We start from the raw sequence: 20,572 nt of genomic DNA, 5'->3' as shown, positions 1-20,572 counted from the left end.
TGATAGCGAGTTCGAAGACAGTGAACTAGCTATCCCAGTGCTGGGGCAGCTCCCTGAACCCCTAGCGAGGGAAGGGGGGAGCGAGCAGGTGTCCTACACCCACGCCCAGCGAACGATTGTAAACATGCCGATAGAGGGATTCCTCAATCAGGAAGTGTGCAGGGTGGACCTGAACAGTGAGAATGGGGTAACAATCCCAGATCACTCAGGTGCTCCAGATGACCACTCAGCCGAGGGTCAGGCATGCTCCACCGCTGCACCGCCCCCTGCAGGTTTCCTAGAGCACAGGCATGAACAAATCGAAAAAGCAGATGCCCTGGAAATGGAGGAGCAGCATCAGCAGCTGTGTCAGATCTCCCCAGATTTCCAGGATGTTGGTGCCCAAGATGCCACATGGCATACTGAGAAAGACACCATGTACACGCTGCGCCAGCTTAGAAAGGCAACAGTCACTCAGAAGGAGATGACTGGGATCAGCCACCCGAAAAGACTTTTGGGAAGACTGATTGCTGCCGCCACTGTTGCACGTTTGCTTTTTCTGGTAGGTTTGTGTGCTACTGGCACTCTCACCCTGACTGCCCCAAGAAGGCAGGTGTCAGAGATGCCAGAGGGTAGTGACAGACTGTATCGACAGCAGCAAAAGTTGGAAAGCTTAGGGAAAACCCTACAGGCAACTTCCTATGCAACAGGGTTAAACCTTATTCCCCAACCAGTGGACATGATTGTTGGTGTTATACAGTGGGTTTATGCTTGTGTGCAACAGGCCAGAATGTTGACACAAGACCTGTTAAGGGAGTTTAGTGCCACTGTAGCCAGTCTAGCCACGGCACAATTCCCAACCCACTTGATTCCACTCTTCTCAGTAGAGGAGTATGTGACATTAACCCCATCGCTCATAGCTCACCCAGAAGGCAATCCAAGATTGAATTCGGTTCCAAATCTTGAGATGGGTATGGCTACCAAAGCTATCCATTGGCTGTGTCTAAACGATTCACCAATGAAGGGTGTAAAGCTACTAATGGGCAGAGGGAGGTTAATGAACCCCATGAAGAGCAGGTGGGACGTAAATGGCTGGTCAACACACCACATTTAACTGACACTATGACTTGTGACAGGCATGATACAGCTACCGCAATGCAGCTACCTAATCAAACAGTTCCTGTAAGTTCCCGAGGAGGCCATAGTACAGCTTGAACTTAACACTGTACGGTCTGGAACCAGACAATATAAGACCAAACTTGAGGTCGTGGATGCCTTCAGGTGCCACACTATTGAATTGGATAGAAATCCAAGAAACAGTAAGCCCTGAAGAGGTACAGGTAGTTAGTTTGCTTTAATGGAACAAACCTCCAAACCACCCTGGCAGGTGCCCAACACAGGTGTTGTGGTTCATCAGGGGGGCTGGGAACAGGAACTGTTGTTATTGTAACACTACTGCCGGGTAGCTGGATCATGACTGGATGTACTCTGAATGCTGTACTCTCACATCAAGATGTACTCCGGGTAGCATGAATGAGTCAAAGGTAGCATGTCAAAAGAAAGGAAGTGACTTCTCCCCAAATATCTACTACAGAGGTATCAGATATTGACAGTGAGCTTCCTGATGTGTAATTCCTAGACTTAGATAATGTCTCCTACCGTGTTTATACATACTCCAGATGTTATTCATCCTGTTTGTATCCAATGCTGGTTCTGGTATGAATTCTCGAGGAGTAATGTGGACATTTAAGATTAATGTTCTAATGGCAAGGGACATCACTTAACTCTGTTTTTGTTTTGAAGGCAACAACGCCTCAGGACCTCGTGACCTTCAACAAGGGGGGATATGTAGCAGCGAGGCTTAATAATAAGGCAGAGTTAAGTGTTTCTGAGCTTCCCAAATGAGGCCCCATTTCTCTGTTCATCTCTGTGGTGCAGCCACAGAGAGACCATTAGTGCAGGGTGATTTAAGGTCCTAGGACAGCTCCCAAAGGGGGATGCACTTAGCTAAGTCTGGCTATCATGATCAATGGTCATCCATTGGCGCCTATCAGTCTAGGGAGTGCCGAATGGACATCTGGACTGCATTACTAAGTGTCAGGACTAAGTGACTCATATCTCACCGTGGTCAACCAATCAGGGACTGGTAGGGCCGAGTAACCCACGTGGGACTCTGATGCCCATGGAACTTTCAGCCAATGAATGAGCTGAAGTTCCTCCAGGTAAAAACAGGCAACACAGAGAGCCTGAGAGATTCAGATTCGGGAGATTCAGTAAGATTCTGGAGAGGATTCTGTGGACTGTTCTAAAGGGAATTCAAAGGAGAATTCCAGGGCAGGACGGCCCAGGAGCAGAAGGCTCCCAAGGGCAGGACATTCTCGCAGCGCGCCTCCTGACCATCCTGAGACTCAGCCGGGACAACCACGGAATGGCCAGTGTGTCCGAGTGCCAGAACTTTCCTTTGTTCTAAGAGTCTAGAGTGGAGGTTGCCAGAGAGTAACCAGCAGCAGGCCTCGTGAACAGGTCAGAACTGTGGACAGCTGAATCACTATTCAGAACTAGCTCTTCATCAGGAACGAACCGGTCCTCTTCCTGACTTGCTGGGATCCACAGTCATCTTTTCTCCTGTGCACAAAGTTTGCTAGTTAAAGCCAACACTAACTAGCCGGACAGTGAGCATCAGCAGCGCACCGTCGCAAGCCGCACAGCCTGGCACGGAGCCAGAGAGCGCGGATTGGACAGCAACAAGCCTGCAGCTGATTCTTTGTGCCCGCAGAAGATCTGAATCCCCAGAAATTGGATGAGTATTCAACTTCAATGCATTACAGCTCGAGAATTCAATTGTTATCCCAACCAGTTGATATCAATTTAATTCCTAAGAGTTATGTACTTGTTTTGAGTATCTAATGTAGAAGTTGTAACCAAGTTCACTTTATGAAACGGTCTTAATGAATGATATACTGAACGTATGTCCTCTTGATATGTGTAACACTTCGTAACTGATTGAATATATACCTTTTGTAGTCTGATAACCCTCACGATAAGATCTGTTAGGTTTACATGCATATTCTATGTATTAATAAATGTATCCTCGTGTATTAGTACCTGTGCGTGTGCGTTGTTTGAGTTATGTCGCATGGTTGGATTCTAAAGCCATCAAAAGAATCAACTTTGTGATTTACTGCTACAATTGATAATTGTCACAGTAAATGCCCAATCCCTACAGAACTGGTGCCTTCAGAGAGCCACAACGTTACATATTTGGCGTCCCTGAACGGCTATGAAACATTACACTAGAGTCGATCGCAAGCATGTTGTTTCAGCTCATTTTTTGCTAGTCACTAGTGATTCCCTCCCTCGTAGGCTCTTAAAATTTTGTAGGCCCTAGGCAGTGTGCCTACAGTGCCTAAAGGGAAATCCGGCACTGGATTCAATATTACCTGAATGTGAATTGACTATCACCAGGACACAATATTGAATTCTAAAAAGTTACTTTCAAAATAAATACCAAAGTACAACCCTGATAGAAGATACCCATGTTAGACACTGCAGGGGAGTACAATCAACAGCACTTACACACCCCTGGAGTCTAAGAGCACAGACTCCATACATACAGTACTTAATTTTACGGCCGATGACTATGATTCATGTATTAATAAATATGCTATGACAGATCTTTTTCACATCTCTCCCACCATGTTAGTGTCATTTAGACAGTACTTGGAGCCACAGGGCATCGTGCCGACATCACCCAGAAGTGTTTTTGGAAATCTTTGCGAAGGAAGCAGAAAGCTGAAGAAAAATAATATTTATTTCTACATTATATTGGAGGCTCCACCTGGTATAACCTGTCCCCCAGCTTGTAGCTCTGATATTGCAAAGCAATGCCTTTGGGCTGTTTGTCTAGTCCAGAAGTGTTTGGATTAACCAGTCGTACAGGTTGGTAATACAATATTACAGGTATGCGTAGCTGTTCCACATGAATTACCAGTGCTGGCGCCTCGTCCACTGTCTGAGTTACTGTAATGATGCCGCAGGTCATTTTCCAAAGGAGAATGTTTTGAGCTTCTTCAAAGCTACGCATGCTGTTTTTACATTGTTTTTGAAAATCCAGAAACGGCCCTAATAATAATCTGGGACGCATACTGTATATTCCTTTCTCTTATCTATGATAAGATGTGATTGAATCAGACCACACTGCCCAGGTGAAGCTTGTTCACCGGGGCAGTATGATCGCTGCAGCAGGGACTCCCAGTTGGAATGTCAGTCTCATGCTGCCAATCCTGTGGCGTGTTTGAAACTGCTTATCAAATCATGCTCGGGAGAGAAAAACAAACAAAGACTGGCCGGCCAGCATAGCGAAGTTCATGTGCTCACACTCAAGCATGGGAAATGTGCTCTCTTCCCTCCTGTGACACTGCCGTATTCCTTGCTGGCGGCGTTTGTCCGGTTTGGTCGCATTGTTGCTGCAAAACCAATTTCTCCCAGAGGACAGTAAAGCTTGAATTGGACTCGGGACTGCTGCTCTGCGACCCTGCCTGGTGCCCCTTGCTTGCCGGGATGGGCTCAGGCGCTCTTGAGGCCCTGTATTGGATAACGCAGTTGGAAAACCGATGGATGGGCCGTGGTCAGCTGGCCTGCTCTGCCTTATTTACTGGCGCTGATTCCATGGGATCCTGTTCGTCGGTCGTCTGCGGGAAACCAAACGAGCGGGACGCGCCTAAACTTATGCTCTCCTGTCTGTGATAGTGCTCGTTTATTTCCACTAAGGACCTGAGACTACGCTTTTCCTAACAGGAATTGTATATGCTGCACTGGCAAAGGTCATTTCTATAAACAAGCATACCGTACTGTCCAGTTGTGGTTAAGCACAATTTGGACAGTAACAGCTCCAGCGGTGGGCACAAACAGTACTGGGGGCCAATGTCTCTGCTGTTTTGCGGACAGTGCCCATAGGAAGGTTCTCCCCAGAGTCTCCATTATAGGGTGGGTCATGTCCATATTCAAGCCACAGAGCCTCTTTGGACCAGAGTGTATCCTGTCTAATACAGCCTTTGAAGATAAGATAAGATCACTTTATTGGCCATATGCAATTTCTTGCATTAGGAATGTGTCTTTTCGCATACCCCAGCTTGCTCTCCATGAGACACACAGGCACACAGAGGGGGAGAGAGAAGCTGGGGGTCAGAGCGCAGGGTCAGCCATTTATACAGCACCCCTGGAGCAGCTGGGGTGAAGGGCCTTGCTCAGGGGCTCAATGGAGTAGGATTCCTCTGCCGGCCACGGGATTTTAACCAGCAACCTTCCAGCCGCCCTTTTTTTTAAGATAAGATCACTTTATTAGCCATATACAATTTCTTGCAACAGGAAGAAGTAAAGAACGGAAGTGATGTGCTTTCCTGTGTCCCACCCTGGGCTAGCACATCTGGCCTCTCTAACTGGACATATGAATCCCTTCCTTACTCCCATTGGCTGGACTGGAGCTGCAGAATGACTGCAGTATGTTTATTATTATTATTATAATTATTATTATTGTGATTGTTATTGCTGTGGTTGAAATATTCAAAACTTACAGACACTTTAGAAACTTTCTACACATACAACAGAGACTGAGGATTTCAATCCATCAAGGTGTTGTGTCTCAGAAGAAGCAACAGGGTGGAATGGAATGCCAAGAAGATTCTGCTTATTCCCAAACTGAAACAATTCTAATTTAGCAATTAGAATTGGAATTTCGGTCGCGTTCTCAGCTTTGATTTGATTTCAGGTGTGGTGAATTTGAGACGACCGTCCTGCAGAGCAAAGCTGCATTTTTTGCCGCTGATTGTGAACCACGAGACTGGTGTGCTGCTCTTGAGCAAGGATTTCTCCAGTGCCCACCCCCTCCACCAACCCCTCCCCCTTGTTCGACAATGTCAGCGATCAAAACAACAAGGAACCGAAAAGCTCATGTACTGCAAGATGACACCTTGTGCCTTTTGCTTCGGTTTCAATCTACGTGTTAATTTAGCAACTGTCACTGTGGATGGAATGTACTGTATGTCTTCTGACAATCCCGTTTTACATGATTTATATATATATTATATATATTTGACTGCCAATTTCAACCACAGAGACATGCTGTTTTATACAGCTGGGTATTTTACTGAAGGAATCAGAGTACAGTCTCTTTCACTAGGCATGACCTCACCTGGGATTTTAAGTCACACGTTTCCAGGTAGAGGAGGGAGCCCTCAACACTGTTTCTTAATAATAATAATAATATTCCAAAAGAGCACAAATAAGTCAATAAGTAAAATTAATGATAATGAGCCTTCCCTTGAAAGGATTTTGCCAAGACTATACCCACATGGTTGGTATACTGTAGATCGATGCACATGAGTTCTTTGTTCTCTGGCACATCTTTGATGGACACAGCATAATTCAGAGGAAATTGGTTAAACAAATATTTACTAAGAGGCAATAATACTCTACACACAATATAAACATAAAACACACATAGTACAGTAGATGTTTACAGACAAGGCGTCCAAGAGGCCTAATTTCATATCCACCCGGGACAGTCCCAGACTCAAACCAAACATTCAACTCTTAATGCCTGCAAAGGCCAGAATAAGAGATAAGCTGCCTTCTAAACTAAACAGAATGCAACCTACAGTTAAATCTCTCTTTCTCTGCAAACCTGGATGCCACACATTAAATGACCGTATTCTAAAAAGCAGTGATTAAGCAGAAGAGGCAGTTTTTAACGGAGGGATTCTTTGCTTGGGAAATTGAAGAACCCTAAAATCTGTAGAACAGGACAAGCTCTTAGCAAGGTTCTGATGCCTAGCTCTAATCAGCCCTTTTCTGATGATCTCCAACAAGGACCTCTCACCTGGCACAATCTACGTTTTCTGTCTTCTACTGTCTCCTCTCTCTCTTGTGGTCTGTCTTGATCTGCTCATACACGATGTCTTTCTGGACTGTTGATTGACACTTAATCACTTACCCAGAACTTAATTAACTAAGGCAAACAAAGGTAAACTTTATGGTCACTAAATCTGGACCCCCCCCACATCTCAGCAAACATCCCCTTTGCTATGAAGCTGGAAGTTTTCCACTGCCAGGTGTTACACACTTAATCTAGTTTCTTAGAGACACTCCACAGTCAGCTATAGCCGTAACAACAATAATAATAAACTTTTATTTTCACAGCACTTTAATTGTCCCTTTAACACCTCAGAGCGATTCACAGTAGGTGTGTTAAAATAAAATAAAACAGTTATAAGGACAGCAAATCACACATAAGCCCATACAGTGTAAGAAACACCAGTGGGTAGAAGTGCAAGACAAGGGACAAGTTCATTAGAAAATGGAGCAGACAGAGACAGTAATTCAATAAAAGCCTTTCTAAAAAAAAAAAGGTTTTGAGTCTGAATTTGAAAGTGCTCAAGGAAGGCGCCTCTGATATCTTTTTGGGGATAGAATTGCGGAGTTGTGGGGCACAGCAAGAGAAGGCCCTATCATCGCTAGTATGTAAACGAGCTTGGGGGACACATAGAAAACTAGTGTCAGACAAAGGTTGTGAGTTGGGCAGTAGACAGATAATACATCATGCAGGTACTGAGGTGTCAAGCCATGTATAGCCATAAGGTGAGCATGAGGATTTTGAAGGATTTTGAAAACCTGATAGGAAGCCAGTGCAAGGACTCTAAGCAGGTGTCACGTTATTGCTTGCATGCAACCTGGTCAGGATTCTGGCTGCAGAATTCTAGGCATACGGGAGTTTGTTCAGAGTGGATTTAGATATCCCAGTGATAGGGTGATGCACTAATCAATTCTAGAAAAAACACTTGAGTTGACCAGCCTTTCTGCAACAGTCAAAAGACAACATAAGATTCGGTCTGGTGAGATTTCCGAGATGGAAGAATGATGTTTTTACAATATTCTTCATATGATGGTTAAAAGTCGAACCAGGATCGAATATCACCCCTGGATTTTTCAATTTGTGACCACTGGCACTGAAAAAACTGAGAAGACTAATTTCAACCCGCTGTCTGCCAGGCGAGTACGCTCACAGAATGGGATAATTCCCTTGAGGTGGCCTGTATCACGACCGACCTGCCCATGGGGCTTTCTCTTGCGCCGAGGTTGAGCTCAGTACAACTGTGCCCCTGAAGTCCACGCTTGGCAACATGTAGGAATGGCTTATCTGTACACCGGGGGACGGTGGGGGTGGACTGGACAGAGAAGGAGAGGAGTTTGTGCCGTAGCTAACAGGATTGTCATGATACTAAACCAGCATGGCAACATGTTCTCAAAGAAAGTGTTTGCCGTGTTCAGATCAGCACTGGGGCAAAGGAGAGAAAAGTATGGATGTGTCCATACATGCCCCAGAGCTGCCATCAATTCACATACTGGGATTATCCTCCTTTGTGTTGGATTACAGGACATTTCTCACAACCGTACAGGGACTTTTGTAAGTCCAAAGTGTAAGTAAACTCTTAGAACAGGGAGCCCAATGTTTGTCCCCATCTTGCCTTATCTCTGACCTTGAATGTCGTCCTCTCACCTAGTCAGAGTGGTATGAACGAGCCCTTCATTTTTGGATGGGGAGTGACAGCATATGTTTAGAAGCGGAAGGTTTATGCACACATCCTACACGACAGTTTTTGAAGGCAATTCTCAGGGAAATGCAAATCCTTTGCCTTTGGGTGACATTGTGTTGGAATTTAAACAGGTATTGAAAGGTTGGAGGGCTCTGCGTTCGGCATACCTGGGTCCTGTCAGTCAGCGCAGAAGCACATGGGGTACGCTCAGATCTCAGGCAGCTGCCATGTGCACATTCCGCCCAAAACGGCACAGAACCTAAAGCACCATGGGAGATACAGAAGAATCATCAAGCTTCCAGGAATGCCTGGCACCAGTATCACCGGCAGGAGCCCCCAGGGCCAGTCAGCGAAAATGAGCAGGAGACTGAATCAGGACTTCAAGCTCAGACCTGGTGGAACTTGGAGCCAAAAGTTTGGCGAGCACTGGGGCTGGGGAGCAGCAGCAGTTCTGCTGGGGGGTAAGGAGACCTCCCACATGCCTGAACCTTGTCACACCAGGCTGAAAGATGCTTAGCTCTTTCATAGCACATCCACCAAAATAGATCTCACTTTAAGCCAGAAATGAACCTGGGTGAAGGGTGTCGTTTAATGACATTTTGTACTCGTGCAGTCAATTGGGGTAAGAGTGTAAACGGCTACCTTATCTTTACGCGATTAATGATAAAAAGAGTACAGGGTTTCTACCACTTAAGCCCTGTTGGAGACACCCTTTGCTCCTTCCCTAAGCCTGCAGACTCTTTCTCGCATAGACACCGATAAATGTACTCGAGGCTAAGTGCCCTCTGGCTTAACTCACACCCCTGAAGAACTAGGAAGAAAGCACAACATGTGACAGAATGACTTACACATAGCATAATGTGTCTGGCTTAAAACAATTCTAAAAATGTTCTATTGTAACTTTAATGGCACTGCACAGAGCAAAGTCATGTTAGAGATCACGTACAGAAAACATGAGAGTCATGTATATTCACACTCCAAATCTCTAATAATATTCTGCCCTTTGGATGCCTCAATGGCTCTATAAAGGCCTTTCAAGATTTCTCATTTCCTAGATGTATGAAAGAAGGTGATATAAAGAATACATCCAGTAGTGGCATCATCATGGCTAAGGTCAGAGAGCTTACTGAAGACTGCTGATAAATCGTCATTGTCTCCTGCAAGTTGAGGGAAAGCTATTAAACATCCACCAAGGACTGAATCTACCCCTTTGCTCTGTGGTGTCCATTGTTGAGAAATACTGTATAGTGATCTAATCTACTGGTAGCTAATAACATTTCTAGTACAAGGACCACTTTACCAGGAAAAGGACACATGTACTGTATGTCTTGCAGCCTCTTGGGTCCCTCTGTCTGTCAAGCTCAGGCTTGGCTAAATAAGGACATTTCAAAAAGACAATGATCCAAAAATTGCATCAAACTGGACAAAGACTGCCCACAAAATAAATCTTGTCAACTGCTCTCCCCAGTCTCCAGACCTCGATCCAGTCAGACAAGTGTTCTTTTTCTTAAACAAAAAGCATTAGTCAGTCTGCACGTCTTGTTGTTATGCAGTGGCTTGTGTCCCTGTTTCATGTGAATACATGTGAAGAGCACTGTGTTTTAGACCCTTGTCTTTTGTCAGGACCTGCAGTCTTGTGAGCACTTGCACTGCTGGACTGAGACTCTCTGTGGCCTCAATGCAAAATAACTTTGGGTTTTATGTCACCCTGGGCCCCAAGGTGACCCATGACAGTGTCCCCTTTTTATGTCTGTATAATGACTGTGATATTTTTGTGTCTTTATGAAAAGGAAGAAGACATATTAATACTGTAAACGGTTGAGCGGGGGATCTGCACCAGCGTTCACAGACTGCAAAGGAACAAGGTTAATTCCATGCTGATAAAACAGAAAGGAGATACACAATGTTTCAGCCGTAGAGCCTAACTTGTGTTTCTCCTTTCTATTTTTCAGCCCGGCATTAACCTTTACTTCTTTTGAATGTCAATTGCCCGCAGTGTAAAGAATGTTTGTTGTTTTTACCATATTTATTAGTGATGAAATTATGGTGACCGGCCTGACAAGGTGTAGCAGAGAACAGCCTCTGTTATTCACCCCCAGATTCCATACCGTTCCTGAGTCACTGAAGCTGAAATCAGTCAATACAACAGCGTGACTGGCTCCCAGCCGGAATCACTTACAAGGCAGCTCTTAATCAGACACAATATGCTGTATGCAAAACTAACTGCTAACAATCGGCACCATTCATCAGATCAACAGTGTGTAATCCAAACATGTCACTGTCATGTTAAGACTTCTTAAATTACACCATTGTGTTTGTCCAGGGCAGTTCTCTGCCGAACCGCGGCTGAGCAAATGAAAGAGGGGAATGGATACTTGCTAGACTCAATTGTGAGCAACTTGAGTGTTTGCCCTGAGCTGTCTGTGTTAAAGGCAGGAGCGGAGGATGAATGTGGTCCATTAGATCTCAAGTCAGAATAGCTAAAACAGACTGAGTGAAAGGAAAGGCAGGCAAAGACAAAGATGAGAAATGTGACTGCCCCAATACAGGGGAACTGATCAGTTTTCCACTGGAATGCAGCACCTTGTGCTAATGATCAGTATTGCGCAGGAGCATATGCATCAGACTGCACATGGTGTAGCCCAGGCTACTAGATATTGATGTGTGTCCATTATAGGCATGGTCTGGTATCATGTACATTAGGGCCACTTCAAACAAGCAGAGTGCTTAGGCATTCTGAGGCACGAGTCCTATTGCACTCCACGTTCCATCAGCAAAACACTCTGAGGAGGAGTTGTGCTTGGTGTGTCTGAGAAAGAAGGGAGCCAATAGGTCTGCTATGCTGGCCTCTGTGTTTAAAAAAAAAGGTCATACACTGTGCTTAAGTGTCGGTTTAAAATACTTTGCTGCATGTGAGGATTAGACATGAAATTATACTCAGCTGCTAATGCCATGAGTCACCTCGCCTTCTCTTTACTGCTTGTGCTATTTTGTTCATCACAGCTTACCAGTATTGTGTCCAATACCTACTCAATAGCAGCTCACATACTCGTATCTCCACAGCAGACAATGGTGATACGAGCGTTTTTAAATTACTGGAACAATTAGAACCTGGAACAGTAAAGTACCAGAGTGCTATGACAACTCTATAGCACTACCTTACAGTTTTGCAGATTCTAAAAAAACAATCTGCAGTTTACTGATACAACACAAAACATGCATAAAGTAACAACATATTTGTGAATCTATCTGCTGTGGTAAGTATGGTTGTTCACTCAGGATCACAAACATAAGAATTAATGTCACAAATTAAAATCTGTGACTCGACCTGTGCCATGGGGTTGAATACTCAAGAGCCTGGTGATTAATGTAGACAGAAAGTAAAGAGGGTGTGATATACACTATATGTGCATTTGAGTAGAGTCCAGTTAAGACTAACTGGAGAAGAAAGACCATGCAGCCTTAAGAGGGACTTACAAATAAGAACTAAGATCCTGGAAAGGGTCTGCAAGAGCAGAGCAGAAAAATTAAAATTCAGAAAACCAAGATGGGAATGTTGGGATTAAGGTGGTGGGTGTGTCAGTGTTTGACATGCACAGATTTATACAGCGTGGCCCAGAACATTACCCACAGTATCTCACTGCTCTAGGCTGTAACTCATGTTACTTAAAAACACTAAGAAATGAAAGAGGATTTCAAAGGAGCATGCATGTTTTGCAAGGAAGATGCTGATGAATTCCCTCAAATGTCATTTCACACTTGGGATTACTGCCCACCTCCTTCCATCTCCTGGCTCACACCTCACGAACATCAGGCAGCAACACAAAACCACTGCATGGCAGTTCATAACTGAAGTTCGGTAGTGGCTTACAATGGTAAGCCAATCACACACAGCTGTACCTAGTCACTATCATTGCGATACTAGCTACATGAACTGGACTCACACCTCCCTTCGCATTCGTCTCCAGGATTCCCCCTCCTCCACCATCCCCACCTTGCAGCTGCCCCACGGTTCACTCAGTCTGAAAGGGTTCGAGCCTCCTCGCCCCGTGGCCAAGAGGCTACCTATTAACCAAGCTGATTAAGCCAAACGTTTCTCAACACGTATTCCAAAGCACCGAACTCTTGGAAGTTGGGAAGTTGTTGTTCCTAGAAAGGTTTCGTTAAGCGACACAAATAGTGCTACCTTTTACAAATGCCTTTGTGGAACTTTTTTAACAATGTGTTTTGGAATATGTATAGTACCTATAATTCTGTAACTTAAATGGAGTGGAATAACTTAAGACAACCAAGGCGGCCAGGTTTTACATTCAAAATAAAGGGATGTTCTGGAAATGCTAGTTCAATGAGACTTATACACTCTTACATCTTGCCAGCTTTTACCTGACAGCAAGGACAAAAACAACTACACAGGCTGCACGTGACAAAGCAGAGACAGTGTAGCTAATTTAATAATGGGTTAGAAAAATGTTCCCAACACCCAACACTGCCACTCTGCTGAGATGAAAACAGTAATTTTGAAGTCATTTAGATTTAATTTACAAGAACTCAGCTCCGATACAAAACTAAATATGTGAATATGTACCATTTTTTTCCACCCGGTTTTCAGGAAACAACTGCTGGGGCCCGTACTGTAGACATAAAAACAACTGATCTATGATGACCTTCAGTGCTGTTGTTAACACACACCTGCTGGTTTGCATTCCAGCTTGATCTAATCGTAGGACGAATTCAAACTTTTCAGCTCTTAAATGTGTCAGATTAAACCATGATAAACTGGCTGCCACTTAACTATTGTGTTTGAAAAAGTAACTAGGGATCCAGGCCTTTGAGAAGAAAAGGGTTCCGATGTACAGTACCAGCTTGTTGATTTCTGAGCCCGAGAGAATGGCAAACGTCCAGAACACTACCATGTCAAAATGATATATCCCACAGACCAGTAGAGTTGTCCTGTTCTAGAACAAAGCAAACACTGGATAAAAAGTACATCAGGACACTTTTTATACCCTCAGCCTGGAACCAGTTTCTTGTTGAAAATACACAGATTTAAAGACTCGTGTGCACATCTGCAACGTTACATGTTAGAGAACTACTGTACATATATGCAAAGCTGGTTAAAAAAAATCTCAAAAGGATACTAACATTTTAACAAGTGTAAAAAGAAATAAATGATCTCTACCAAGGTGTTTTGTGGTGTGATATGTGCAGCAGTCTCTACGCACTTACAATAACATCACCTTTAGCAGCTCAGAGATGCCAAAAATGTTCTTGAACCATAGCTTTATTTTAAAAACTCTAAACAAACTTGTTTTTAATCAAGTTTGGAAACAGTAACAGGAAGAAATAAAAAAAAAACAGCTCAATCATAATTCATAAAGTATTTTTAATTTATTATTGTACACTTTGAGTTAAATATCTGTTATTACACATTTCTGTTCTTCCTGATGTTTTTTCAGCATGCAGCTAACAGTGAGCTTTGATCATAAACTTCTTCAAACTGTCAGGGGTTCCCATCTGGGCTGTAATAGATTTGTTCTCTTCTGTTAAAATAATATATCCATATAGTTGTATGTATAACAAAATCAATGATGCAAAATACTTTTTAACAATCTCAAAAAGAAGAAAAAGTTAAATTACAAAACTTTACAGTAACAAATGCTGCATTAGATATTTACTATTTAGTGAAAGTAGCACAGCTCATTAAATTCTCAGAAACACAGAGGCATAGTTTATAGTCATTATTAAATAAAGAAATAGGAAGCTAGAGTTACCAGGGAGCAGCTTGCTCCATGTTGTCTGAATACAGCACGGACTGCTTTATGTTATTCATCAAGACAAAAGCCTGCCAGGTTTTTCAATACGCTTATCCTCCTCCACAGAACCACCTGAAGTTACACTTTAAAACTATGGTCCCAGCCAGTTTTTCCAACACATATCCCAGCTGAGACTATAGTTATAGTGCTGTATAGTCTCCATTACATCATACAACATCTGGACCACAGGAAAAGCCCTGATTTATACAAGACAACTACATTTTGGGGGGCGGGAGCAGTATTTCGTGATAGAAATTTAAGTGGGACAAGATCAGGTTGGCCAGCTTTTACTAAGCTGTAGGGAATTTGATGAGGAATTCTGAAATGATTACACCCATTGTTTCAGAACAGCACTTCCAATCTACATCCACAGTAAGAAGAAAAAGACCTGAGGCCTACTCTTTAATTCTCCAAGGAAAAACAAAAACTATGACTCAGTGTCATTAAAGTCGGTTTTGAGAAGCTTTCTTAAAATGTGGGACCATTTCAGCACCAGTATCAAACTACTGTTATTCCCTGTCAGTACATCCGCTGATCTGCTCATTCATGGGTAGACCTGTAGTAAACCAAATATAAAATGCACTAAAAAGAGAAGCTTGGAGAGCTCTGAGCAGCTCTCTCAACAGTCAGGGGCGGGTTTCCCCTTGAGGTATTTGCAAAACATTTTCCCACTCACACCAATCCCCTCCACTGTCAAAGAAGAGTGTGTTAGTGACGTTTACAGAGTCAAATCCATGGTCTGCATCAACTGCATGCAAAGCCTGCAGTGCAGCACTCTGTAGCACATGCACCAGTCCGTTCATGCAGAATCTGCAGAGATGCAGAGGCCATGCTGTATTGTTGTAAGGAATCCAGACCGAGTCCAGGACTGTAAAACGCATCTGCTTGGGAGTACAGGCTGGATGAGCAATACTGAAGCTACAGTATACAGGAGCAGTGCAGCCTGGTCTCAGGCAAGAACGGGATTTCCTGAGCTTTGGCTAAAGACGCTGCACTAAGGAAAGGAAACGGAACAGAGATGCATGTCGGACATGCAGTACATCAGTAATTAATAATACTGTTGACGCAAAATGTACACAGCAGTGGGGTATTCAGAGGTGGAGGCCAGACCGGGGACAACTAGCCCACACTGTCACACTCCACTCACACCCCACTCCCACTTCGCCCTCGTGATTTCACTCCCCTCCATGGTCCTGTACTCTCCCTCTGCGCTTTGGTTAATTAAAAACACTGGTAAGTGCATTCTGAGTTACGATTTCCACATTTACATGTCTAAACTGAATGCAATATGCATAATGTTTTTAATACCTGTAATTAAGTTGTACTACATTGCTGTATTCATATAAAGTACACAGCAAAAGCCAAAATGCCTCTTATTTTATTTTCTCATATCTCATATAATTGGCTTTCATATCTTTACTCTTTACTTGTCACCGAGCCATTTAGGATATTGTAAAGAGTTGGGTTTTTTTCATCAGAGGTTTCATGCTAAAAATTAAAATGATCTACTATAGTATCTAAACTGCTTTTTAAGATACTGCATATTTACATGATATTAATATGTGTATAACAGATAAAGTTGAATGTATATAGATGATAAGTCTTGCTATTATTCATTATCTAATCTGTATTCAATTCCAGTTTATCCATCAATGCTGGTACAATTCTTCATGTATGAGTAATACACAGCACCTTCCATTCTGGAATAGATAAAACTTCAGGCATTGCTGCTTCTATAAATAAACCAATATCTGCCAACCGTACTCAAAAGTCACTTACCAAGTTTTTAAAACAGCTGTATTTATCTGTCAAAGACGTGGGATAACCTTGCAGTCACAGATGATACACTGATTAACGTATTCTTTGGGAATCCGGCTGCAGTGTATGATCACCCTGATTCGGTGGCCAGCGAAGGGAGTGATATTCAAGCCTCTGGAGGATACAGACACTTCTAACCCATTATGGCAGAATGGTCCCCCCGAGGCTCTCCAGATTGGAGCCTGGTGGTGAACACGTTTTTCTAGATGTTTCCCTACATAGTCAACTTGGCAGAAGTGAAGCAGGGAGACCCCCTTTTTTTTAAACAACCCCCCGACTCTCATGGTCACCCCTTTGGGCACCGTTTGCCCCTGCTGAGCCGGGGAGCGGAGAGAGCGAACGGACAGGCTCCCGTCCTATCACATTCCCTGGAGCGCCCCGGTGTGGTCTATGCCACTGCCGTGCGCTCCAGGGGACACGGGCGTGATCAGTCCACTGGACACCCTGCCCGACGACGCAGCTCTCTGAAGGCGTCTGAAACCAGTCGGAGCTGTGGCCGCCTGTGAAACGTTTGGTTTAAAAAAAAAAAAGTCTCAGGATGAATTGCATCAGAAATATGAAGAGACAGTACAACAACTGTGTTACGTTCAAAACAGTAGAGCTCAAATTTCAACTGGTAATTTCAGAGTCTGTGCTTATCTCTCACGTACGCAGGAGGGTGTTAATCAGGGAAATGGCATGACTCCAACAACTTCGATCCTTGTAGAAAGGGAGGAAATAAAAATCCTTCCAGGGGGAACCTCTTTGTTTTTCACCTAGAAATACTGCCGGGAGAATCCATCGCGATCCAGCGCCTCCTTGCCCAGAGGGATTGTGGGCCCCAGAGGGATTGTGGGCCTTGTGTCTGAGGAGGAGGGCATGAGCTGTGGCGGGAGCTGGACTGTGGGGAGCTCTTCTTTCACCCTCTCGACACCGGCAGCTAGCTCTCCGAGAAATCCACCTTTTTAAAAATCAGTCACTCCTGAGACATCGTCTCATTTCTGTGGGATCTCACCTTTCCTTTTTAACCCCCCCCCCCCTCCCCCGTTTACAGAATCCACACACGATTTTTTTCAGTTCGAGCTCGAGCTTTTTCACATGCTGCAGACTCCACTCAGTTTCTAAAAGCCCATCAGCAACAGCGCATATATCCTGGGACAAAAACGAAACAACACAGAACAGGGAGGAGCGCAAAGCCAAGTCTGTGAGCAAAATGGGTGTTGGCCCTCTCGATTCATCTCATTACCGGTGGAGATCGGCGTGTGTTAACCGTCACATCTAATCAGCTACACGGAACAGACGCCTCGCCAACACGTTCTCTCAACGAACGCGCTGCCGAGATTCCAGGAAGGGGGGGGACCTAAATCGATATCAAACAGCCATACTTGACTGGCACATCCGCACTGCCTTTGATCCTTTATTCCAAAAAGCCCATTCTCATTCCCATTCCCATTCCCGGTGCAGGACATGCAGCTGGATGAAAAACACGGGGCCGGGGACGCAATTCCAGGCCACGGCGGTGTCGATTCAATGGTGTCTTTCGAAAACTGGGTGAACTCAACGGGTGGGACGGTCTAAACGCTCTCTTCCCATCTGAAGTCCTCCAGCCTCCGCTGAAATCCGCTCCCCTCCTCCTGCCTGGCCGGCGCGGGGGCAGCTTGCTGGGCACGCAGAGGGGATGGCTGTGTGGGGCAGATTTCGCGGTTGATGAGTCAACGGTACCCTTCCCGACCTTTCACAAAACGACGTCTCCCGGGTGGGGAGAAGACGATGCCCTCTCGGTCGCCGCCGGCGACGTGTCCTCTCCCCCCCGGCTGCGCGGCCTACACCTGCGTCTGCAGCCAGCTGCGGGGGTCCAGCTTGGCCCGTAGGTTCCTGAGGCTGCGGCGCGCCGGCGAGGGCCGAGAGAAGGGGGCGCTGTCCGACTCGGGGGTGGTGCTGCCCTCGCTGGAGCTGTTGCTGGAGGTGGAGGTGGAGCTGGAGCAGGAGAGGCTGGGCTGGGCGGCGCGCGAGGCGGCCGATTGGCCCAGGCACGCGGGGACGCTGAAGCCCCGCCCCCGGAGGCTGCTGAGCTTGGCGTCCAGGGAGAGCGTCCGCGGACGGGGCCGCGGCAGGGGGGACTCCCAGGCGCGGCGGGCGCTGCGGGGGCTGTCGCTGTCGGAGGAAGGCGGGCCTCCCTGCGCGCTCTGTGGGGACCGCGAGTGGAAGTAGGGGTAGGGGTTGTGTCCGGCTCCCCGATGGGGTCGCTGGCACGCCGGGGAGCCCTCGAAGAGAGCCATCCAGGGAGGGGAGGCCCCCAGTGGTCCCCTCAAGTCAAACTCCTGCACGCGCTGGGCCAGGATGTCGGTCACTGTCCCGATGTCATCAGAGGCGTCAATAACTGCGGGGAAGAGAGAGAAAGGGTAAGAGGGAAGAAAAACACTGCGCAAGAGAGACGTCTCTTCTCCTGTTAGTGCCACAGACAGGACAAGCGGCAGCTCAAGGGACAGGACTAAACTCCCCAGCCTCACTCTTCTCCAGATGCTGCTGCTTTGCTTACTGCAGTATAGATGAAGACTTCCAGCACGCCAACAGCTCCCAAGCCTCCAACACTGTGCCTTCTGTCTCAGAGTACCCAACGGCTTCACTCTCTCAGACAGGCGCACATACAGGATAGCAGCTACAGTCCTTCTGGGTGTCAATATTCTAATTTAGCAAACTCATGACTTTCTTTAAGAATAAAATGCATAGAGCTGAATCACATATTTGAGCATAACTTGTCAGTGCTGGGGTCTGTGATGTAAAACACCTTATTAAAAAAAATGCAGGACTGATAGAAGCAGTATTAAACACTGTCTGAGGCCCCAGAAATAAGCACTTACATTACCTCAGGATGAAAGCTCTAGCTTTTCTTTACTGGATTTATGATGTATAATTAACTTTAAATCTTAAATATACAGAGTGCTAGTAAAATCACTAGCAGTTAAGAATCAGACCAGAGGGAAGGACAGAAAAAGATCAGATTCAAAACTGTTGCCATTAACACTGATACACACATTCATTCATTAATTCATTCTGGGATGATTCCGAAGATGGAGAATTCCTCATGTTCTCCTTTAGTGCTGCAATATGGTTTGGTTTTGGCCTGTAAACCACAGATTCCGATTGTTGCCACACAGAGTCCATGCCACTGCGCCAGGACATGCTGCCCACCTCGGGGGTAATGTTTCGAGCAGCCAGATTGAGACAGTATAGGCACATGTTGGTCCAGAATTCTGCTGCTCCCTGTACAACTAGACTCTCCATTCGTAATCCCAGAATCACAGGTCACTAGCAACATGTGCTCAGACAAGAGTGGCGAGAACTTCTCTGGTTGGCACCAACATCTGAGCTGGGGGGGGTTTGTGAATGACAGGAACATGGGACTCTGGGCTTGGCCCGTGATCTCAAGTCCTGCCCGGTGGCATGGGCTTGTAGGCATGCCCGAGATTCTGAGTTAGGAAGAGATCCAGTTGTGGTTGTCTCAGTATATGAATGACTTCTGCTCAAAGCATGGCACTAACTGGCGACATCAGAGTCCAGGGCATCACCAGGATGTTACCCGATAGAAACATGTGGTCAAATCTGTTAGGTAGGTCTTTAGTCTTGCCTGCAAGTGGGATCTAAACACAACAGAAAAAACCTCACTTAAAACAGACTTAAAACAGGTGGGATATCTGTCTAGTAAAGGTAACAACCGTACATACCTGACGGAGTGTTAATAGTAAACTCTTAACTGTTGTCCGACCGCCACCACTGATGCTTATTTGTACTTATTAAAAATAAGTCACAATGATAACAAGATTGGTGCATGAAGGGGGAACGTGAACGGAGCTACTGTAGGTACTAGCTCTAAATGGGTGCCAGTCAGATGCCATCACACCTGTGCGAGCTCCCCTCTGCAGGGCTGTTGGGTGGGGGTAAGAGGCTACACTGTGGCCCTACTGGAGGCTGTGGTGTTTATCTGTTGAAAGATTTCAGGCTGGGAACTCTACCCGCCTTGTATGCACAAGAAAAGCTCTTTCTCCTGCAGTCCGACGGCCGCTTATTTGTCCCGCTGAGAACTATGCCTGTAATTTCTGCCATCTTGCTTTTGATAACTGGCACCTGCAGGATCCGCCTGTGTTCTGTCCAGGCCGTAATTCCTGTCTGGCTCTGGAATTCGTATCCCGGGTTGCTCCAGCCTTTACCAGGGCCAAAGTATCCAACTTGCAACTAAATCATTCACAACAGTCCCAATTTCTCAGACCGGTTCTTAAAACCTCGGTAACAAAATAAGTTCAGCGACGTGAAGAGAAAAAATGAACAAAATTTTGAATTAAGCACAAAATTGTGAACTTTGTGAAAGTACTGTAAGTTGCCACGTGGTCGCAA

General features: G+C 45.3%; 1 protein-coding gene across 4 annotated transcripts in view; it reads right to left on the bottom strand.

The window, feature by feature from the left end:
• Positions 1 to 13,941: 13,941 nt before the first annotated feature.
• Positions 13,942 to 20,572, bottom strand: part of rtkna (rhotekin a) — a 74,655-nt gene continuing 68,024 nt past the window's right edge. For all 4 annotated transcript variants that reach the window (XM_088911997.1, XM_088911995.1, XM_088911996.1 and 1 more), the window contains exon 12: positions 13,942 to 18,560. In XM_088911997.1, the coding sequence (XP_088768123.1) occupies positions 18,004 to 18,560 (557 nt within the window). In that variant the 3' untranslated portion in view covers positions 13,942 to 18,003. The remainder of the gene's footprint in view (positions 18,561 to 20,572) is intronic.

Source organism: Atractosteus spatula, chromosome 3 (assembly GCF_055471065.1).
Source record: "Atractosteus spatula isolate fAtrSpa1 chromosome 3, fAtrSpa1.hap1, whole genome shotgun sequence".
Lineage (NCBI taxonomy): Eukaryota > Metazoa > Chordata > Actinopteri > Semionotiformes > Lepisosteidae > Atractosteus > Atractosteus spatula.
This window is presented reverse-complemented; position numbering and strand designations above follow the sequence as displayed.